Source organism: Lichenostomus cassidix, chromosome 4 (assembly GCF_008360975.1).
Source record: "Lichenostomus cassidix isolate B80296 chromosome 4, HeHo_3.0, whole genome shotgun sequence".
Taxonomy (NCBI): domain Eukaryota; kingdom Metazoa; phylum Chordata; class Aves; order Passeriformes; family Meliphagidae; genus Lichenostomus; species Lichenostomus cassidix.
The window spans coordinates 14,866,382-14,888,867 of record NC_139484.1 but is presented as its reverse complement, the minus strand read 5'-3'; the positions used below and the strand labels follow the sequence as shown (position 1 = coordinate 14,888,867).

The 22,486-nt window shown below is 41.5% G+C and overlaps 1 protein-coding gene and 1 long non-coding RNA gene across 4 annotated transcripts in view; one reads left to right on the top strand and one right to left on the bottom strand.

Moving 5' to 3' along the window:
* Window positions 1-8,555: 8,555 nt before the first annotated feature.
* On the bottom strand, window positions 8,556-18,692 carry LOC146437931 (uncharacterized). Of its 2 annotated transcripts, XR_014851597.1 has the most exons (5): window positions 16,979-18,692; window positions 15,938-16,026; window positions 15,304-15,380; window positions 12,160-12,219; window positions 8,556-8,683 (listed from the first exon to the last, which is right to left on the bottom strand). It is a non-coding gene; the product is annotated as an uncharacterized LOC146437931 (long non-coding RNA). The 2 variants fall into 2 exon arrangements; XR_014851596.1 differs by having other exon boundaries at window positions 15,938-18,692.
* Window positions 18,693-19,883: 1,191 nt separating this feature from the next.
* Window positions 19,884-22,486, top strand: part of SMARCAD1 (SNF2 related chromatin remodeling ATPase with DExD box 1) — a 40,882-nt gene continuing 38,279 nt past the window's right edge. The window contains exons 1-2 of one of the 2 annotated variants that reach the window (XM_085058010.1): window positions 19,884-20,046; window positions 20,316-20,514. In XM_085058010.1, coding sequence (XP_084914136.1) covers window positions 20,325-20,514 — 190 coding nt within the window. In that variant the 5' untranslated portion in view covers window positions 19,884-20,046; window positions 20,316-20,324. Of the gene's footprint in view, window positions 20,047-20,311; window positions 20,515-22,486 lie in introns of both variants that reach the window. The other variant, XM_085058009.1, reaches the window with a different exon arrangement.

Sequence of the window (22,486 nt, the reverse complement as noted above, 5' to 3'; positions counted from 1 at the left end):
ACAAAACAGGATCAATGTGTCTCCAACTGATACTGTCTGTGTCCCTCAGTCTGCAAAATAAAAAACAGTTTCTCCCAAGTGAGACTCACTGTCCCCTGGAATCTGAAACCCAACTGTGCCAACTTGGCTGGTTTATTTTAGTGCAATGGGAAGAACAGAGAGTCTTTGTCATAATGACAAAGGTAGAATATTTGCTTGTCACCAAATCCTACCCAAGAAGAGAGCTCCATAGACGTCACGCTGAACGTTTCAGTTTGTGACAACAATAATATCCCAGCGTCCCAGGAGAGCTATTCCCCATTTTAAAGAGATATAAGGATATTAAACACATATATAAGGGACACACCTGCCACCAGCTCAGAAGTATTGTTAGCTCAGAAGGACATCCCTGCCTTCAGATGTGTAGCTCATGCTGCAGGCTTAACATGGTTCTAACACTCAGCAATATAAATATAATACTGATTTACAGGAATACATTTTAGAATTATCTACAACTACCTTTGCTGTGCCCCAGGATGATGAATAACCTCATCACCCCTGTGCTGAGCTGCTAAATGATCAGCTGGGCTCTGCTGGGCACACACAAGTTGGTGCCCTTTGGAATCAGCATTTAATACCTGTGATACAGAAGCTGCTGTTTGACAACAGGGTGTGCTCCCCTGAGGCCAGCCCGTGCAAGAGGTGCATAAAGCAATTAAGAAGATTGTTATTCCAAAGGGCCATATCAGCTTACCCTTTTTATTATATTGCTCCCCCCAGAGAGCTATCACAGGGATCCAGAAAATCGAGCAATAAAAAACCACACCTTCATTAAGCCCACATAGCCTCACTTGTAAAAGCATCTTCTTTAGTTAGTGCCTAGCTGGTGCCTTTAGCTACTTTCCTCAGAAAGGGAGTCAGGTGGTTTCCCTGTGATTGACACCGCTGATGGAAAAACTTAATTTTGGCCAATTGCTTTATCATACCCAGAAAAGATTTTATGACAGAGTTTGCATCTAAAATACATTATGATAGCTGGGGTGTGGGTATGTGTATGCTTTTTGCAATAGGTTTGGAGGAACTAGCATTTGAAGCAAAAAAGTGTTAATTTGTGGCCCATTAACCACATAATCGGAAATCTATATTATACATAACATGATTTTATCCTGTGGCACAGCTACAATCCCTTGGCTCTTGTTAGCTGTCTTGATTCAAAAGGCTTTTTCTGTTTGTTTGGGGCTTTTTATTATCCATTGGTAATGTTATTTAGTAACACAGCTCATCTACAAAACCTTGAGATGATCAGTGTTCCCTCAGGTTTAAATGGCTTTATTAATGATGTGACTTTTCAATTTTGCTACAGTGCTTGGGAAGTGGTCACTGTGGGTACACCTCATTTGCTTTTACCTCTTGGGGGCTCACATTTGCCAGTTTTAGCACTCATGGTATTTAATCTAAAACGTTTTGTGCCTCTCTTGAGAAGATGCAGGGAGTGAAGCTGATATACTGGGACTGAATACTCATGCAGACATGCACAGATTCTGGAGCTTAAATATATGGGCATTGATGTTCATTTCACACTTGGACTCATTCAAGACTTTGAAGTTAAAAGCTATGATGAAACAATCAGTGAAGGAGTTTTTAGAGTCGAATGATAATAAGTGAACCATGTGCAGTATTCTTTGTAATCACAGGAAACAGAACATGCATCAAACCTACTTTTAGGTATCATGCTATAGCAGGATGAATCCCACTGTCCGTACTTACAAAGTAGTTCAAGCATTTTCACAGCTTTAAACATCCCTTAAAGCTTGCAGCTACTTGGAAAATACATATGTACAGCCCTGCACTAGGACCTGACTGTGTAACCAGAGAGAAAACACAGGCTGGCAGCATCACTGTTTCCCCACATGCACAAAGGAAGTTTAACTCTGAAATAATTTTTGCATAAATGCTAAGATCCTGACTTGGCTTTTAAGAGGAGGGGGAAGAACATTAAAGCTCCTGGCATTTCTCTCTTGGACCAGTACTAAATTTTAGAAAAAACTGATAATGGTAGCTTTCTTGCTTCCTTTTAGTATTTGTTGTAGGAATCTCAGACAAAATTCAAACTGAAATGCCAACATTTGATTTTTTGCCTCTGTGTTGAGCACAACATTTTGTCACAACCTGCTTTTCTGCTCTCTCTCACAGTAAATTTGTTCTTTTTGTAGTTTGCTGTTTTCCAGGTGTTGGTGGTATATCCTTCAATTTAAAATGACAGCTAAGCCTATCTGTATGTATTATCATCAGTACACATTACTCTAGGAAAGAAAAGCTTTTATGACAAATTTATTCTCAGATGTATAGTTGTGACAACTGGGTATAAATTAGTGATCATAAGGCAGGTAACAGTGCTGCTTTGGCCATCAGTGACATGATCTATCCAGGCAAGAGAGAATAGTGTTTTTCTGAGGAAATATTGTCATGATTATGCTAATTCCTCTTGGCACCTCTATGGTGTGAGAAGTGGCACTTAAACCTTGCTGGCTGTTGGTGAACCCTCCTGTTGTCATCACTTCCTTGGAAGGCTCTTGTTCCTCTCAACTTCTGTGATATCTGCTTCCAAAGCAGTTCCTGCAGTTTCTGTGGGGAAACAACTTCTTATCATTTAGGTTCATCTAAGAACATACAGACTAGCAGGAGTTATCATATTTAGGTGTCTCAGTTTGTAGATATGCTATGTGGTTGGGTAAGAAATGTTTTGTTAATAGTAATTTACTTTGAACTCACCCTTTACTTATTCCAGGGGAAAATGCTAATAAAAATATTTAAGGCAGTGACTAGCTGCCTTAGTAAACAGTGACTAACTGTTACATTTCCAAACGTTCATAAGATACACAGATAAAGGAAAACACAACATCTATTTGTGTTGAGATTAAACATGAAATTACTTTTTTTTTCCCATGTATCAGTCAGATCAGAAAACTGAGCTGACTCCCCTTACACTGCCAAGCTCTCAGGGAAACCCTGGTGCAGCGGAGAGGTTGGAATCTTGTGGCCAGTTTTGGGGGCACAGTAATTTTAAACCAACTGGCTCAGCCCTTTATTTACTGACCTGTTTAGTGTGCTACTTACTAGTCAGGTATTTGCTACTGTTGTGCTTAACAGAAAAATCTGGCACTCCTTTAAGCAGATTAAATTTGGTTGTCACTGTTTTGGAGATGCAAAAGTTGTTTTGTCAAAGCAGGTGTCATCCCTTGCACTTGACTCTCCAGTTAACAAGTCTGACACAGCAAGGGGTAAAACTCAGTTTTCCTGACTTGCCTCGTATTGTTTCATATCTCAACATGTAGCTCATTATTAGGCCTTAATTAGACCAGACATCACTTTGTGGTGTCAACAGGTTTGGGGTCATTATTCTCCTAAGCCTTTTTTCTGGTATTATCATACCAGTGATGCAACCCATAAAACAAAGCTTTTTAAGCAGCAGTAAGAGGGATAGCTTGGTTTGCATGAGGGGAGGTTGAAAGAAAATTATAAGCCAAACATAAAAATAAAGCTGGATAGCTAGTCCTACAGATGTTTGAAAACAAATTTATCTAGTTCTCTTCAAACTCCTAATCAGTACTCATACAGCAGGACCAAACACAGGATTAAAATGCAGATAGATCTCAACCCAAAATCTGTACTCATGCAGCAGGGCTGGGCAATAATCACCAAGAACATCTGGGTGATGAGCAAGGAGGAACAGAGAATTCATGCAAGCTGAATTCATTCCTCTCTTCATCCTTGAAGGTATCCAGAAGTCTTGGGCAGATTTTCCACTTTTATCTGGCATCTCCTGGATGAAAGCATGTGCTCTGCAGCACACATCCATGGGGAGCCCGAGACGCCCGGCCTTCATGTGTGTGTTAAATTGGGGAAGGACTGGAGCTGCTGCACACACGCTGTGTCATCAGCCTGTGCCTGTGTAAAAGCCACTGGTGTGAAATTTGCATTCAGAGCAAGATGCTCTAAGTGGGGCAGCCTGTACAGACCTGGACAAAGGGCCAGAGTCTCTGCATCCCACCTGGAGAAAATCTCCAAGTGGAGAAAGCAAGTGTGTCTGGGAAATATGGACAGTCCTGCTCTTGCTGCTGTTTGGGCAAGAATTTCTGTGATGCCATAGGGATAAGCTGTGCCTAAAGAGATGCTGTTATTTTCAACTAAAATTAAATGTTTAGGTCTAGTTGACTAGGTTAGATTATAGCTGGTGTGCTGCAGCTTCAGAGACTGAGGCTGATGATACTGATGGCCTTGATCAAACTATGGAGTTTGATTCTTTAGCTGGGATGCAAACTGCACGTACTAAAGCTTTTTGGGTTTTTTTTTCCCTAGAGAATGGATTTTATGTGTAAAAATAAGGGTATGTAGTCTTTGCTACATGATTAATACACATCAAACTCTTTAATGTTAAATGGCCTAAACCAAATTAAATAAAGCTGGGTGCTTGTTCTTTTCTGAACAAAGCAAAGAAAGGGCAAGATAAATGATTTTATTCTTCTTTCACATGAACAAATCATAACTATGAGAAGCATTCAGGCAGCAAGATCATGAGTAGCATATATGACTGTATAATAACCTAGCAAAATAAATAAAGGTGGCTGACATCCTGTTTCCTTTATGATATACTGTATTGTAGAAGAGAGTGGCATTTTTTTAGTTTGAGTTCCAGTCATTTAATGAGGTACAGTTTGTAAGAATGTGGCATGCAGAGGTAGTCACCTCTTCTCAAGTGCTTTGGTTTGCATGTGGAAATTGTGGCAGGGGCTTATATGTTCTCCCACTCCCCACTATTCCTTTATGAATATGTGTGAGAGAAGGCACACCTTACAAGGGATGCATTCAAAACCATGGCTCTGATGCTCTGAGAAAGTATTTAAGAGTAGGTTTAGGTTTACTATGCCCGACAAACAGAGATAAGCACCCTTAAGCTACAAAAGAAAGTCAGAGAAAATATAAAATCATCACAGAACTGGTAATTTTCTGATCACAGGGAGTCTCCAAAGAAATAGAAACTGCGGGGAAATTTTTCTGTAAAATATGCTTAACTGTAAGAGGTACAGGCACCAGTTTTTCACTGTGGCACATTCACCTGCTGTGAAAATTTTCTCTGCAAATTAACAGCAAAAAATACCCTTCCTTTCTTTTCCATTCCCACTTAAAAACAAACAAAGCAAATGTTTTTCAAGGACTGTGTTTTAAAATATCTGCTTCAAATCAATACTCAAAAATATTTAGTCAGTTTCAACTTTTTTTACTACTGACTTTTACTGCAGATTAAGGAAAGTTCCTGCACTAGTAAATATTAGTTAATAAAAGTCACATTTCCACAGCTTTGTCAACAAATGCAAAAAGAATTAGTGAATTTTACCAAGTGAGAACTCAAAGAATTTGTGCATTTAACTACTCTAGCTTGATTCTAAGCTCTCTTTCCTAAATATATGTTAGGTCATGTTTCCCAAATGTATTCAGCCATGTGATATGTAGTACCAGCTCATTCATATCAGATGAAGTGTGACTGGAAATAAAGCTGGATCTTTTTAAGAAGACACAGTCCTTTGCTCCATATTTCCAAACCAAAATAGCCAAGTTCATTGTATTTTTGCTACATTTCATTACTGCTCTTCTTCCTTCTAAGTGAAGACTAATGTAAAGACAATCACTAAAGAAGCAGCAATCATAATACCCTATACTAACTAAATTCAGACTTATGGCTACCCACAGGAGAAATACATGACAGATCCATTGTTCTGTATTAGCAGGATATTGTCCCAGTATATGAACACATGCAAACTTTGAAGGCTTTGAATATTTAAGGCAAGACACTAGTGGCTCATCCCAGTGGGAACCACAGAAAAGGGGAACCTGATTAAATTTAATGTCATTGTCACTTTTTTTTCCATTGCTAAGAATTATATAGGTAGCCATAGCTACCACACTGTTCAGACACCATGACCACAATATTCTCCCTCAGAGGTTGGCGTCAAGGGCTGAATTATTCACTCCAAGAATGCGATTCATTACTAGATGTGATTCTCTCCGATTAAAAGATTTGTCAGTACATAAAATACATGTACATATTCTAGCAGCTTATTTTAAAATCGCTGTTATGCCCCTGCTAACCTCAAAAGACACCAAATTTTATTGGTATAACTTAAGTTTGGAGAACATCTTTCCCACTGAGAAAGCTCTGAAGTAACTGAGCAGCTTTTTAGTGTTTACTGTACAACAATTTGTGAAGTAAAAAGTAAGATAGGAATATGTAGGAGGATACTTACAGACCATACAATTAAAATAAGAATGTTTTTAAACTAGCTTCTTAGAAATGTTTGCCTGCTTGAACTGTGCCCTTATCTATTGTTTATTCTGTCAGATGAAACCTCAAATAAATATTCTGCTTAACTGTGGAAAGCACATAACTCTGTTCCCCCACTGCTGTTTCTGTTGCTAACACCCAACTTCCCCGGGCTTGCTTCACAGTGCTATTCCTAAGTTGGATAGACTAATTAGACTCATTTCCATCCCAAATAACTTCTGTGAGCATGCCTCATTTACCACTCACTGAGTTACATGAATAAAGAAATGTCTCTATCTGCGAGGATCTGCCCAATGTAAAATGGCTGGTTCCTCTAACGTGGGTAGGGAAGAATATTTTCTCCTGTATGTGATACAAGTAGCCGATTTCATCATTTTCCCTTTTTCTCACAAGAAAAATCGAGTTCTAAAATAAATCTCCAGCTCAAGATGCTGACAAAGTTTACCACCACAGCAATTCTTCCACATACATTCATTGCTCTGCCTGAAACCCAAAGTTTTGCAGAGTTTAGGGATGAGACAGTGCTGAGCACGAGACGAGCAGGACCATTAACATTTATGCAACTTGATCTCAACGGGGAGGCTGATGACAGGCAAAGTGGCAGAGTGCCCTATTCTATTCCCCTAATTGTTTCCAGCAAGTAGGGTATGGCAGGATTATGGGGAAGAGCTTGTAGGTGAGCAGAGAACTGCTTCACTCAGGGATTTTCACAAACCACTTGGTCTGTGCTCCAAGTCTGTAGGAGCTGCACAGGATGCTTACTGCAAATCATGCCATAAAACTTCACAGGGCCCACAGAGACAAAATCTGAGAGTGGAGAGAATAAACATGGATACAGAATACTGAATGCTTTTCAACCAGTCAATTTGCCCAAACTGATTTTAATGAATGAATCAAAAAGTTTCTCTTTTTTTTTTTTACTGAAACTCTGACAGTTGCAGAAAGGCAAGTATGTTATGCATTTATTATTATTTTCCAGTAGTGATTTTTTAAAACTAATTCATCTGTTATGGTTTCCAGATAGATTTCATACCCATTATCCTATTTTTAATTCAAGAAAGGGACTTCTGAATAATACAGGTAGTCATTTTTGAGTAGTTCATATTCTAAGTTAACAACAGGTAATTTAACTAATGTAGCTTCTAACTCGCCAGAAGTCTTTACTCAAACCAGGTATTTTCTCCTGCAATCAACTCTTTAAAATTAAGGTGTCTACTCACAGCAGACAAAATGAAGGTATCAGCAATTGTGTGGCCAGCAGGACTACAAAAGGAATTGTCCCCCTGTACTTGGCAGTGGTGAGGCTGCACCTCAAGCCCTGTGCTCAGTTCTGGAGTGAGTCCAGAGAAGGGCAGCAGAGCTGGGGAAGGGTCTGGAGCACAAGTCCTAGGAGGAGTGGCTGAGGGAGCTGGGGGTGTTCAGCCTGGAGAAAAGGAGGCTCAGGGGAGACCTCGTTGCTCTCTACAACTGCCTGGGAGGAGGCTGTAGCCAGGTGGGGTTCATCTTTTGTCCCAAGTAACAAGCAATAGGACAAGAAGAAATGGTCTCAAGTTGTATCAGGGGAGGTTTAGATAGCACATTGGGAAAAAAAACTTAAGAGAAAGGGCTCTGAAGAGCAGGAATAGTCTGCCCAGAAAATTCTGGAGTCACCATCCCTGGAGTTATTTTAAAGCCATGTAGATGTGGCACCTGTGGACATGATTTAGTGCTGGGTTAATGGCTGGATTCAAGGCTCTTAGAAGTCTTTTCCAACCTAAATTATTCTGTGGTTCTAAAGATGAATTAGAATTTACTAAGACCATTCCATTTAGTAAGACCACAAGCACCACACAGCTTTGGTCTCTTCAGAAGCAGGAGCCACTGTGGCTTCCCATAGCCCTGCCATTTTCTTAGAAGTAACCCAAATCCCAACAGAAAAGCCTGAATTTGTGCCAGCATGTGGGGGCAGCACTGCCAACAGCTCTTGACCTCCTAGAGGAATGTGCAATCCTGCTGGTGCTCTTGCTGGTCCATCATGAGGGATGGAGCATGCCCTGCCCCAGGTACTGATGGAGACCTACCAGCCCACCATCCCCCTCTCCCCCCATACAGAGGGATGCTGGCACTCTGGAAGCCTCCCTCAAATACAGAAGCAAGATAATCAGAAAGCAAATATTGCCCCAGTGTAGTTTTAAGTCAATATTTTGAGCTGCTGCCTGGCCTGTTTGATGACAGCCAGAGGTTGGAGGTCACCTACCTGTTGATGACGGCAGCGGGAGCACAGGAGGCAGTCAGCATTCTTCCTTGCCACTGTTCAGCTAGGTTTGTTCACAGATTGAGTTTGTCAATCACAGAACTCATCCCATTCTCTTCACTGGGAGCTTTCTGCTTGTACAAAAAGGAGGGACACAGAAATGCCCCAATTCTTCAGTGACAATTCCTGGGTTTTGTCCTTCTGGAAACCCTTTTGCCTCGCTTGGAAATTTATGAGAGATAATAGTGACAAACGCAGAGGCAGCCTGACTGGGATCAGGATTTGGTGCTAAACATTAAAGCTTCTGTCCACAGCACCAGAGAGAAGGGAACCACGGAGGCCATCGGAATAAAGCGTGCGGAAAGCTTTCCTTCGCAAAGGAAGCCTGGCATCTAGTGGACATTTAGCTGCTGCATCACTTCTGCCTTTTGGGTTAGTAGGGCTGAAGGCTGCCTGCACACCACCCAAAAACTCGTCCTGACCCTAAGTTCGTGTGCCTGATCGCAGGTTGTAGTCAGTTTTAGTCCTAATTATGTGTAAAAACTCAAGGCAACTCTTTAATCTGGTCGGCTGCCACATAAAAAGTTCAGCTCTATTATAAATAGCTCCTTCATGGGAGACTTGATTTTGTGCCATAAATCCTATTTTCCATGGATTTTTTCCCCACAGTGAATGTAAGTGTGTGGAAAAAACAATATTAGAAAATATGGGAGGAAATAATGCTGAATTCCTGTTCAAAAGGAGAGATGCAAGATAAAATATCCATAAAAGGAACTACCTGAAGGACTCACATTGTTATCATTTAATCTCAAATAGATTTTTATTAGCTGTTCCAACAAGACACACCCCCCCTAAATTTCCTCTTTCCTCACATTCTGAAGGTAATCTGAATGCACATTACTCTCTTTGGGTATCAAGTCAACATTTAAATGCATTAAATAGATTTAAACATTTAAATCTATTCTTATTCAGAGTTTATACCTGGCCAAGGAGCAAGTATGTGTATGTCACCCTGTGTCACCCTGCTTTGAACATATTTGCTCCTTTCACTTAGAGCAGTATTTTTCGGTATTTACTTATGCTAAGTTGTATCTTACTATGCACTCAGTCCTATTAGTAATAATAGGATTAGCTTTAAAATAAGGTAGCATGCAACATTAACAGAAGGAGAGGATATGATCCATGAGATAATTAAATTATTATACATTTGTTAATTAGGGAAAATTGTGCTTCATGGGGGGTTTACAGTCATTTAGAAAAAAACTTAATAATTTTCTCATTAACAATTCACTAAGACAACTGATGGACATAAGTGTCTGAAAAAGCCCTAGGTGCGTCTTTAAGTTGATTTTGAGCACTTTATAAATGCCGGTGGCTGTTTTCTCCCCCTGGTGGCCAGGAGAATGAGCTTGCTTCGGTTCCTAAATCAGCAACATCCTGTTCCTGCTCTCCCTCCTTACAAGCCTGACAACGAGATTTCTGCCCAAAATGAAAATAGCTAGCCAGCCAGTATTTAGCCCAGAAGTCATTTTTTATTATTTATTGCTGTTATAGCAGTGGTGAGAGAATTCTCCAGAGTGGTACTCCAGAGATCAATGCAGCACTTGCTAAACTTGTGACATGCAGATGATGGAGCTGCCTTGCTTCAGTAAAAAATTCCATCATAACTAAATTGTTTAACCAAATAGCCCCAGAAAAGACAAAGGCCTAAGAATATGTGTTTTTTTTATTCTTGGTCTTTTCAAAGCAGGGAATTTGTTTGTAAAGCTAAGACAGAAGTGACAAAAATGTTAATGACTTCACGAGTATTTGAAAACTGAGTTGTCAGCACACCAGAAAGTTAGAAAATAAGGACCACAGTACTTGCTTGGGAATACTTGGTAAATAGCTTATGCTATGCAGGCAATATATATTGTGTTTATTTGTGCTTAATGTGCCATGCCAATTAAGAGGCACATTTGTTTTCATCCCAAAAGGTTTATTCTATTTTAATTGAAAATGTCAACAAAGCCTTCAAATGTGAAGCAAGTCTTCAGAAACCCTTATTAACCATTCCCCTTGCCCTGCCCTTCACAAAGAAGTGAATATAAAAAGTTAGAAATTGAGAAAAAAAACTCAGGAGAATAATTCTGTGTAATGCCAAGCTCCTTTTGTGCTGGTTCTCACAGTGAAATAAAGGACCTTTTAAAAACATGTTGGATAGGAATAAAACAGAGAGATCGTTGGATTTATATGGATCATGCCCATTGGTTGATAGCTGCTTTATGGGGCACTTATCAGCTTGATTTCCCCACCTCTGAGGCCAGAGATGCACTGGCTGGGTGATCCCTGTGCTCCAGCTCTTGGTTTTGCTGGGATCGCAGGAGGAGAAGGAAAGTTGCCCATTTCCATGCTGGCCATGGTTATCTGTCTGTCTGTCTGCCTGTCTGTCTGTCTTTTTGACATTCATCACAAACTGTGGTTGGCAGCAGGAATAAGAGAACCCCTGCCAGCCACAGCCCTTGGCAGAACAGTGTAAATAGACTCAAATATTCTTTTTTCTCATTTGACATATGTACATATTGACGAAAGAAAACTGTATTAAAATCAACTGCATGGGCTTGTTCATGGGATATTTCTGTCTCACATGGTAAAAATTAATTAAAAGGCTTAACTAAGCCAAGCTTCCATGAGGTCTGCATGACTTTCTGAGTTGTCCCATGTTGTTCTTGTTAAAACTGGGTGCAAGAAGACAGATCAGGGAGTTTGGAAAAGCAGAATAAGGAAACACAGAAAGAGAGAGAAATAATAATTTTTAAAATGTAGTTGGAAGAGGAGGCAGGAGATCATCCAGTTCATTCTCTGCCCAAAGGCAGGATCAACTATATATGTCAGCTTTGACAGATGTTTGTCTCACTGGTTCTTAAAGTTTCTAATGATGACGAATTCACAATCTCACCAGATGCTATACTCAAGTGTTTAATTATTTCTATGGTTTGAAAGAATTTCTTAAGCCTAATGAAATCACTACATGTTCTTTTTTTCACGAAAATAAGGGACAGATGTTTGTCTACCCCTTGCAGTGTTCACTTGCAGACATGTTCTCCTTGGTATTCTCTACTTTATATCCAGCACATCCCATTTATTAAACTTTTCCTTAAAGGCCATGATTCCAAGACATGAGAATACGTAGAGGTCTTTTCTGAACTATCTTCAATTCAAGCACAATAAAACAAGCTATATGTCCCAAACTGTGTCCCAAAGTGGACACAGTGCTTTTGCCTTAACTGGGCACTGGGCATAATAGTTCTGCTCAAAGAAAACAGCAGTCTTGGGGGTGTACTGTTTAAGTACAACCAAACATGGCATTTCCATTTTTCACAGTGGTGTGACCTGTTATCACTCCCAGTTTTGCTTCTGCAGAAGAATGCTTAGGTAGGCTATTTTTTTCCCCCATCTGTTTTACCTGTATTTATGCCACTCTTTATGTTTTTCTTTTTTGATCCTGTATGGAATGGTGATTTTTGCTAATGCATAACACATAATTTTTTTCTTACCATTTCTTTAATTTGCAAGATCACTTTGAATTTTAATCTTCATTTCAGTGCAGGACTTCCAGCATGCTTACAGTCCTGTCTCAGTTTGATGTCATCTTCAAATTGGGCAGGTGCAGTTTGTTTCCCCTGACCTGGGTAATAAATACAAAGATTGGACAGGACACACATGAACAGCCCCCATATGATAGATTCTTCTATACTGACCACTCATTATTGGGCCATGAATCAGTTCTGGAGTTTAACCTGGATTGTGTTTCTACGGCTTATGAGCATGCCATAGGATACCCCAAGTTATGGATCTGTCCTAATGACACGCTGCAAAAAGCCTCACTGAAGTCAACACAGATAACATTTGCTGTTTTCTCCACATTCATAAACCTTCCTGCTCTGCTTCATAACAAGCTAAATTGGTTTGACATTGCACATTTTCACAAATCCATGCTGGCTGTTGCTCCCGTGCTGTGTGTGTGGGGTGAGGGTGTGGGTGTGCATTAAGTGATTATAACTCCTTGGCATTTCATTGGCATAGTAATTCTCTCTCATTAGAAGTGTTTCAAGCTTGATTGTGTCATAGCCCTGAAAATTATCTTTCACTTTAGAATAAATATAAAATCTCTCTACACAGATGAGACTGGAAATTGTCATCCTCTTCTCAAATGTGTGAGGCTTTTTACTGTGTGCAAATAGTTAAATGCAGCCTAGTAACAGTAATCCTGTCTAGCAAAGTTTAGAATAATATGAAAGAGTTGAATTCAATATCAGTTTAAAAATGTTATGTAAATCCCAGTTTACCTGTGTGACCTTTCTAAATCCCAAAGCCCTATAGATAGCTTCTTAATGAGATTTTCAAGTTTGGAAACAAGAAGGAAAAATATTTCTCTAATATCAAGATACGTTTTTAGGAATGAGGCTAATTTTCCTTGAATGCAAAACAAAATGAAACAAAGTGTACTGTTCTGATTACAGAAACAGAAATGGAGGAAGGAACCCTGATCCTAGGAGTAGAAGTGTATCTGTACATAATCAATTAATCTGTTTTTGTGTGCATTTACAAAAACCATGACTCCAGCTTTTAAATATCAAGATTTGAATTAACAAATTGTAGGTTATAAAGAAACCTGAAGTATAAAATCAGCTCAAAGAACTATTTGAGTTTTTCCCTTAGAAAAATAACTGGTCTATGTATTTTTAGGATTAGATGATTTTTTTTATCCAGTGCAGGCATGGATTCTTTTAGCACTCTATTTGCAGTAAAATGAGGGTTTATAATTTAAAAACCTGAATTAACCAGAAAGGGATATAAAATAACACATAAATGTATGTAATGAAAGATTGTATATGCCTTGCTCCAGTTCCTTTGAGATTCAGAACAGAACATGACAGAACTCTGGTACCACTTATGCACCAATAACATGCGAGTGAATAAATTTTATTTGCTTAAGGCCAAATTCAGTACTTTATACTCCTTCAGAAGTCCAGTTTAGCCCTTCTCTCTCTCAAAAGCAGCTGGGGAAAAATAATTAGATCAGGTTTTATAAATACAATTTGAAAAAAAAGAAGCCAAAACCCTGTAAAAATGTTTGGTGCAAATATGTATTTACTCATGCGTATTTATTTGTGCAAGCTCCTATGACATTGCTTTGGTGAATTATGGGGACACTTACATGAATGCTGGGCCAAAGAACTTGAATTTCCTGTTTGTTTTTACTCTGTCAGTTTATGTACTACACAATGTCAAAAATGCTACAGTATAGAAGAGTTACAGCAGTGTAGCCTCAGAGAAGTAAACCAAAAAGTAAGCGTGGAAGCACAAACTGGAAATGTATTTGTTTCAATTGACTCAGGAGAACTAAAATACCTTTTGACCTGCACTTTTGAGGTTGTGCTCCTCTCAAAATGGTTCTTTGAAACACAAAAAGTGATTTGTCTGTGATTTGAAAACACGGGAGGTCTCAGCTGCAGGTGACAAACCAAAATCCTTGATAATGATGTATGTTCATACACTTATGACCCTTCTTTTTGCTCCAGAGGTCATATATTCAGCATTCCAGTCAAAACTGATGAAGCTGCATTTTTTCAAATGAATTTGACTCCTTATGAATTAAATAAACAGCAACTACTGCTTTCTTTTCTAGCATAATTTTCTGGCACAATATAGATTCCAAGTACTCAGGATATGCAGGATGCCACTAAATCAGGGATGTCGAGGGGTGACACACTGGGCAGTAGATGATCATCCATGACTACGTGCTATCATGAATGTTTTAAAGGATCTCAAGACACCCTGCAGTCCTGTGGTAAACTCTGCATGGGTGATCAGCTGTGGGAGCAGAATGAAATGTGAAACTCCATGATTCTCCCAATGAAATTGGTGTTGCAGCCTTAGGGGGATTTATCCACTACTAAGGGGGTGCTCGTAAGGAACAGATCTGACAGAAGTCCTCTGGTACAAACCATAGATCTAAATGTCTTTTGTGAAACTGAGCTTTTCACCAGGCAGCCTACAAGGCTAGTTCAGACTGGCCTGCTTTCATTTCTTGGAACAACAAGAGGAAAAGTCTACTGGAATATCATAAGGTCCACATCTTCAAGAGGCACAAAAAATGGAAGTGGTACCAATCTTTGTAGCTGTCACAATAATATTGCTACTCCAACAGTTACGGAAATAAATGAGGTTTTGGGGTTTTGAATTTGGATTGAATTCCTAACTGAAGCAATTATACCAGACCTGGTACTGCACACAGTTTAATTTATTTTAAGATCATTAATGGGCTCTAAGAAAATATACAGCACTTTAAAAGTAATATTCACCTGAAAATATTAAAAACCCCAGGAGAAGTATCATGGATGCATAGTTTCTGACAAGTGACAGCCTTTTGAGAGCTAGCCAGATTTTTTATCATGATTTAGCTTGATGATTTAACCATTTATGATTTAACCATTTATCATGGTTAGCTTGATTTCTGCGGGAGCATTTGCCCAAATGAATTAAATGGGTAACAAGCACAATGTCTGAAATTCTACACTCAAGTTTTTCTCTCTTGTTTCTTAACCAAATACATATAAACTCAAAAAAGAGCAACTAACTACTTCAGAGAAGTAGAGAAAAATAAACTGAAATGTGCTTACTTCTTTACAAGCAAAACAATATACATATATACACACACACACACCATATGCTTTATCTTGAAATAGTAGTACTGGAAATAAATTACCTCAAATAACCTCAGGTGAGAAAAGAAAAGTAGAAATGTTCTAGAATGGTAGTAGAGTAGCAGAATGGTTCATGTTCCTAGAAAACACAGCAGACAGTTTTAAAGTATCTTCATATACAAAAAGAAATTATACTTACTGAAAGCAGTACCAATATAAAACATGTCATACTACAAAACCAGTCTTATTTTCTTATTCTTTCCCAAAGGGTGTTCTTTTTTATTGTTTGCTGAATAGAAAAAAAACCCTATCTATGCAATAGACAGGAAAAAGAGAGCAAAGAGACAACTCTGGGACAGTTCCAAACTGAGGTCTTACTCTGCAATCACTGTGCAGCTCACACAACAAAATAGTTTGGATATTCATACACTTAGGTATGGTGAGGTTGCTACAGCAACATCATGTGCTACATACAACTCTTACTGTTTTTTCAGCTGCAGCTGAATTAGTTTTAACATTTTAATAGATTTTTAAATTTTGTTTATTTTATTTTTATTATTTAGAAACAAGCACAAACCCATCTGCATTTGACAACTTGTCTTGTTCCTCACAATTTATAACAAAGCAGAAAAACTTTCCACCTATCCTATACAATATTTGGGGGCAAGCCCCAACAGAAGTGCCTTAAGAATTTACCTGTCACAGATCCTGTTGATTTTATACTACAGTACAACTTCAGTGTGCTCTCCTGTGCTTGCTGAGGTAGACCTTCCCCTAATAAAAAGCTTTTTGAAGTGACAGGGCACAAAAAGGGAATGAATCAAAGGTGAAAGAACAATAGAGACTTGTGAGGAATGGCTGTAGACACATTTTGTCTTGGCTAATTATTTACTAATGAACAACAATTCTACTGCCTTGCCAATTTGTAAAATGTAACATAGAATGTGACTCTTTGTATCTCACCAGATTTTTATTCTTATTATCAAACTCTTAAAACTGAATTTTCTTCTGCTAAACACAATGCAAAATCAATTGCATCAATTTCAAAATAACTAATTTTAAACTAATTTTGCTTTTGCTTCTCTCAGTGTTTGGGCCATTGTTATATATCACTGATCTATAAACCTTCATAAAGTTCTCTGAAGGCCTACATACCATCTGGTATGCTCCTCTATCACTGGCATAGCAACAAAACTGTGTCTTAAGCACAAACAAGTCAAATGTAACAGCTCTAATGTTGCATGTAAAGCAATTCTGTATATAAATAGATTCTTTTCAAATTTCTGCTACCATTCTTCAAAAAAAAAAATCTCACAAATCAGCCCCCAGAACAATAGCAGACAGCAATCTGTCAGTTCTCCAGTAAGCATGAGCTGTCTACCCCGTGTCATTAGCGCCTCAAAAAAGATGTTTTGCCTGCCTTGCTCACCAGGAATTCATGATAGCTTGTTAACAATACTAATACCTACCAATTACCCAGTCTTTTCAAGTCCAAAGCCCTGTAAAAACTGAAGTAATCTGCTGCAGCATTTTCTAGCTTCATGCTAATTCCTGTAAATGTAATGCCTTTAAAATCTGACATGTTCTGGAGTGTTCTATTTAATCCCCTTCATTTTCAGTTTTCTTATCTTGAACTTACTTTTTCTCCCAAGTTCTGGAATTCATGTCTTTTTCCTGACTAACTTGTTGAGTAACAAGCACAGACTGACCTGACTGCATGCTCCCCTTTACACTTACTTTCTCCTGCTTCATCTTGCTTTTCTCAACTTTTCAAACATTACTCTTTCAGCTTTGCAGCCTCCCAGCCCATTTGTCTCTGCACAGTTAACATCGTTGTTTGACTGCATCCCCTAAGTGACTTGACATCTGTCACACGCATAGTTATCTTTTCCTCATGGAAAAAGTGGCCTAAATCTTGTCAGAATTCTTGAACTTTAGAAGCTTGTATGTGTTGCAGTAAGTCAGTGTGAGTTAAGCACATCAGAGGTGCTACCAGCAGTATTAAGGCTTTGCAAAGAAGCTCCTGAGCTCTGCCATGGTATCAGGTCCCAAGAAGGAGCCAAACTCCCTGAGCTGAAGTAAAAATGTCCTCATGAACCATATTTTTCCTCGTACAACCCATGTCCAGCTATACTTCTGATGTACCTACAAGCTTCTTTATTCCAATTTTTGGGGTAACTTGCCTTTTAAGTGGGTGGAATTTCTGGTTGGTAGGAGTCTGAGCCTGTGCTGACAGGCAAAACCCTCTCCCATTTTCACACTGACCTGCTCTTTGCATGAAAGCCCTTGATCTCTTGCCTTTTTATACGTCAATAGTGAGTCTAGCCCAGGCACTCCTTCTCCAGCAAAATGCAGTCCTCCTCAGAGGATAACCTCAGGGGATAACCTCAGATGATCTCTGATCTGCACTGTTTTGCTACCAGCCAGTCTGCAAATCCACCTGTGCCTTAGCTTCCATGTCTGGGGTTGAATCACTTTTCTGTTCCATTTACACATTCATGTGCAACTTATTTGAATTTGGGACTAGCAGAACACAGATTCCAACAAATTTCAACTCATCTATTATCCAAATTTATATTAATATTTCATGTGAAGGCAAGACATCTTCACTGAAGCTTGATTTCCTCCACATCCTTTTGCTTCTCAGGCGTTTGACTACAGCAATTTAAAAGGCAAATAACTTCAAGGGTGAAGGAGCATCCTGTGAGCCCAGAACTTCAGAGCTGGCATGATGGGGAAGTGGCTTCTTTTTCTGTTTTTCTGTTAGCTAACGTAATCTCCCCAGAACATTTTTAACAGCTGCTGCACCTGGCTCCCCAGTATTCATTTCTGCCAGGCCTTGAAGCACCTTATTTCACAGGTGGCTGGTGTTTGAAAGGGCAGACATTTAAAGGTAGTTTCAGTACCTCTTTGTCACTTCAATATTTAAGGCAAACATTTCAGCCCTGGCAAGGTTCTCTGTGCAATACCAGGTAACCTGAGGTGTCTTTGCCTTTTCAGACCCAGCTGTATGTGCCCTACCACCACACAGCCACTGAAATCCAGCATGGCAGCAGCTCCTGGCCCAAGATTGCAAAAGGAGGTGTTTTCCCGTCTATTATGCCAAAGAAACACAGTGCTGGAAACATGTTGAGGAACGTAAGCTGGAAAACTGCCCTAAATCCACACCTGAAGGATGGAGTACCATGCAGAAGGATCTTGTCAAGCTTGAGAAGTGGCTCCATGGGAATCTCATGAGCCCTGACAAGGCCAAGCGCAAGGTACTGCACCTGCATTAGGGCAACCCCCAGTGTCAGCCCAGGCTGGGGGATGAAGGAATCGAGAGCAGCCCTGCCCAGAAGGACTTGAGGGTGCTGCTGGATGAGAGGCTGGACATGACCCAGCCATGTGCACTCCCAGCCCAGAAAGCCAAACACATCCTGGGCTCATCCAAAGCACTGTGGGCAGCAGGGAGAGGGAGGGAATTCTGCCCCTCTGCTCTGCTCTGGTGAGACCTCACCTGCAGTGCTGCATCAGCTCTGGGGTTCCAGCACAGGAGGGACACAGACCTCATGGATTGGGTCCAGAGGAGGCACCAAGATAATCAGAGGGTTGGAGCACCTCTCCTGTGAGGAAAGGCTGAGAGAATTGTGACTGTTTGGTGTGGAAGAGAAGGCTTACGGGGAGACCTAATTGTCTCCTTCCAGTACCTGAGCTGAGCCTACAAGAAAGATGAAGAGGGACTTTCTACAAGAGCAACTAAGTGGGCAGGGCAAGGGAGAATGGCTCCAAATGAAGAGCAGGTTTAAATATGACATCAGAAAGAAATTCTTCACTGTGAGGGTGGTGAGACACTGGAACAAGGTTGCCCAGAAGAGCTATGACTGCTCATCCCTGGAAGTGTTCAAGGCCAGCTTGGATGGGTTTTGAGCAGCCTGGTCTAGTGGCAGGTGTCCCTGGCCATAGCAGGGGAGTAGGAACTAGATGTCTCTAAGGACCGTTCCAACCTCAACCACCCAACGACGGTATGATCCCGTATTTCAGGGCTCCACTTCTTTTATTCTGCTCTTTCCGCGGTCTCCCCACCCAAACCACGGGGGCGGCGGGGTGTGAACACACGGTTTGCTATCAAAGCGCCCCTCCTGCGGTGTGAGGGGCTGAAGGACGCAGCCTTGCTCTGTCACGGCGGCCCGAACCCCAAACGGTCCGATCCCACACGCTCCGCTCCCCGCACGCTCCGATCCACACACGCTCCGATCCCCACACGCTCCATTCCCCACACGCTCCGATCCCCGCACGCTCCGATCCCCGCACGCTCCGATCCCCGCACGCTCCGATCCCCGCACGCCCCTCTCCCCACACGCTCCACTCCCCACACGCTCCATTCCCCGCACGCTCCGCTCCCACACGCTCCATTCCCCACACGCTCCATTCCCCACACGCTCCATTCCCCGCACGCTCCATTCCCCACACGCTCCATTCCCCACACGCTCCGATCCCACACGCCCCGCTCCCCACACGCTCCATTCCCCACACGCCCCTCTCCCCACACGCTCCATTCCCCACACGCCGCTCCCCGCGCAAAAGGCGGGAAGGCGCACGCGCCCGCGCGCCCCGGCCGGGCCAGGTGGTTGGCGGGAGGGGCGATGACGTCATCGGCGCGCGCCGGCAGCCCCGCGCAGCGCTCCTGAGGGGAGCGCGTCGAGTTCCCGCTCGCCGGGCCTCCTCCGCCCTCCCGCCGGCAGCGCCGCTCTCCCGCCGCGGGGGCCGCGGGGCCCCTGCCGGCCAACGCCGCCGCTCCCTCCCGGCGCCCCGCCGCGCCACAGGTGCGTGTGCGGCCCGCCGCCCGAGCCCGGGGCGCGGCCACAGCGTAAGAGCAGCGGGGAGGCCGGGGGAGCGCGGGGCGCAGGGCAGGTGGGCGGATGGGCAGGTGAAGGGGCGGGCAGGAGCCTTCCAGCTGCCTGACAGCGGCGCTGGCCTAGCGGGTCTGGGGAGCGCCGGCCGGCCGGTCCTCCGGACAGTCCCTTCTTCATTCTGCTCCATATCAGACCGGCCCTGCCGGCTCTCTCCCCTCCCTGGCTTTTCCCGCAGAAAGGCTGGGAATATGAGCCTCTACAATCTGGACCGGTTCCGCTTCGAGAGGAAGGGCAAGGGCGCGGAGCAGGAGTCGCTGTCCCTGCCGGCTGCCCGGGCCGAGGCACCTGCCGCTGCTGCCGCTGCGGGGGATGAGGATGAAGCTGCGGATGACAACAGCAGGCCAGACACTCCGGCTTCGGATGTGACAGGGACAGCTGGTGAGTCAGGTGTTTTGCGTGCAGCATAAGAGTAGTGTAAGTACTTCATTTCTAGAAATAAAGTCGTTGTCTTTTGTTTTGCTGTTTGTCGTTTTGCCCCCTTTGCTTGTTTTGCAGATGTGTTTTTCTGTGCACACGTCTCACAACAATTTTCATAGAAGTACCCTCATTTGTAGTGGTGTATCTAATTGAACCTGAGCATTTGCAGGCAAGTCGGTAACCTTCTGAAATAACTTTTTTTCTATTATGTAAGTAAGCTCCAAATTAAATATTCAAAGTATGTTATTTTTTCCTATTTATAAACTTTATTTACTGATACTTATTTTCTGCGAAGATTTCATAGTTTTCAAAGAAGAAATGGCTTTTATTTGTCTGATAGACGTAATACTGTAGACTTAATTCTTGAATAGAGTCCTTGGCTAATGCACTGTGGAGCATCACAGATGAAATTGAAAAGAAAGAGAATGATTTCTTTTCACTTGGGCCTGGTTTTGTAAAGAGCTGAGAGACCTGCTACTGATTCTCAGAAGCTGACTGTGTTAATAGCTTTATTGTAGTGTTCATCTTCTTTTCAGCCAGAAGCTTGAGGTTTTCATGGAGACAGTAGGGGTACTGTTCCTGTTTGGATTTGTTGGTTAATGCTAAGGAGTGAAATCGCTGTAGACTGCAAAAGCACATTCATCAGTACCTTTTTTTTTTACTGAGTGTGTAAGATTTGAAGAACAGACAGTATTTGCTGCTGATTATTTGGTACTTCTCAGAAATTCCATATAACTTCTGGTATAGTTGTCAAGTTATGAGTATAATTGGAGAGATCAGGCTTTGACTGTGCTTTTACTGAGAAATGGAACAACAATATCTGTTGATGTTCTTCAACTACATTTGTATTGCACATGACTTTCTCTTGCTGCAAGGCAGTTTTTCACAATAACTTCTCTATGTGAGAATTGAGAACCTTTTATGCCCAAGGAGGAGTTCTGTTAAAGCTGAGCCAAGGCAGAATTACAGGAGATGGATATTTACTCTTCCCTGAATTTTGGTTTCTTGCAGGTTGACTGTTTTCAGTTGACTGGGGAGCTCTTGTGTTTATATTAGTAAATATCAATCGGTGTTCTGTGTTTAAAAAAAAATATATAAAACATGTAAGTTGCTGGTCTGGAGTAGAGTAACCTGTCCAGTAGCAAAGAGTGTTTGGGTGACAGGGACAACTTAACAGAAGAAGCAAGCACCTGTTAGTTCTGGCTTCTGCATATGTGTGCTTTGTAATGCTTGTATGGAAAAATGGGCACTTGGAGGAAGTGCACTTTGGAGCAGGTGTTCTCTTCCTGTTTGTGGTAAATCATTCTCTTGTGCTGTGAGTGCAGGGACTCTTTTTGAGCTGCAAATGTAGTTGTGAAGTGATGGATAGTCCTGCTTGTTTTGTGGCTTATTTTTCATTGTGATTTATTTTATTTTAATATGATAGGTTTTCCTTTAATCTGCCTGTGGACTTTGTCAGTGTAGGCATGTAGCTGGACTGTAGCTGCCAACAAACTTTAGAGCATGTTGTTTGTCAAAGTGCTGGTATCCCTTGACTTAGATTCTACAGGGACTGTGGTGGAGAAGGGGTGTAATATCCAACTCAGAGGCATAAAGACAAGTTTAGATACAGGGTGATAAAAGGATGAAGGGCAGCCTAAAAGAACTGTAGTGCAAGGTGAAGTAGTTGTGAGGAAAACTAGCTGGATGATGGTGGTAGCTACCAGTGAAACAGGGTACAGTGCAACAGCAGGCAAAATTACAGCAAGTGTCCAACTGAAATAAGCATCCATGGACAGAGATGCTGATGGAGAACTGGGGTACTAATTAACATTTAAAATTGAGATGTAATTAGTAGTGCTCTGCATTTACATAATGCTTCATCTTCCGCAGATACTGAGTGTTTAAAGAGGATCAGGTGGTTTAGTGACTTTTTCTCCCACTAATTTGCACA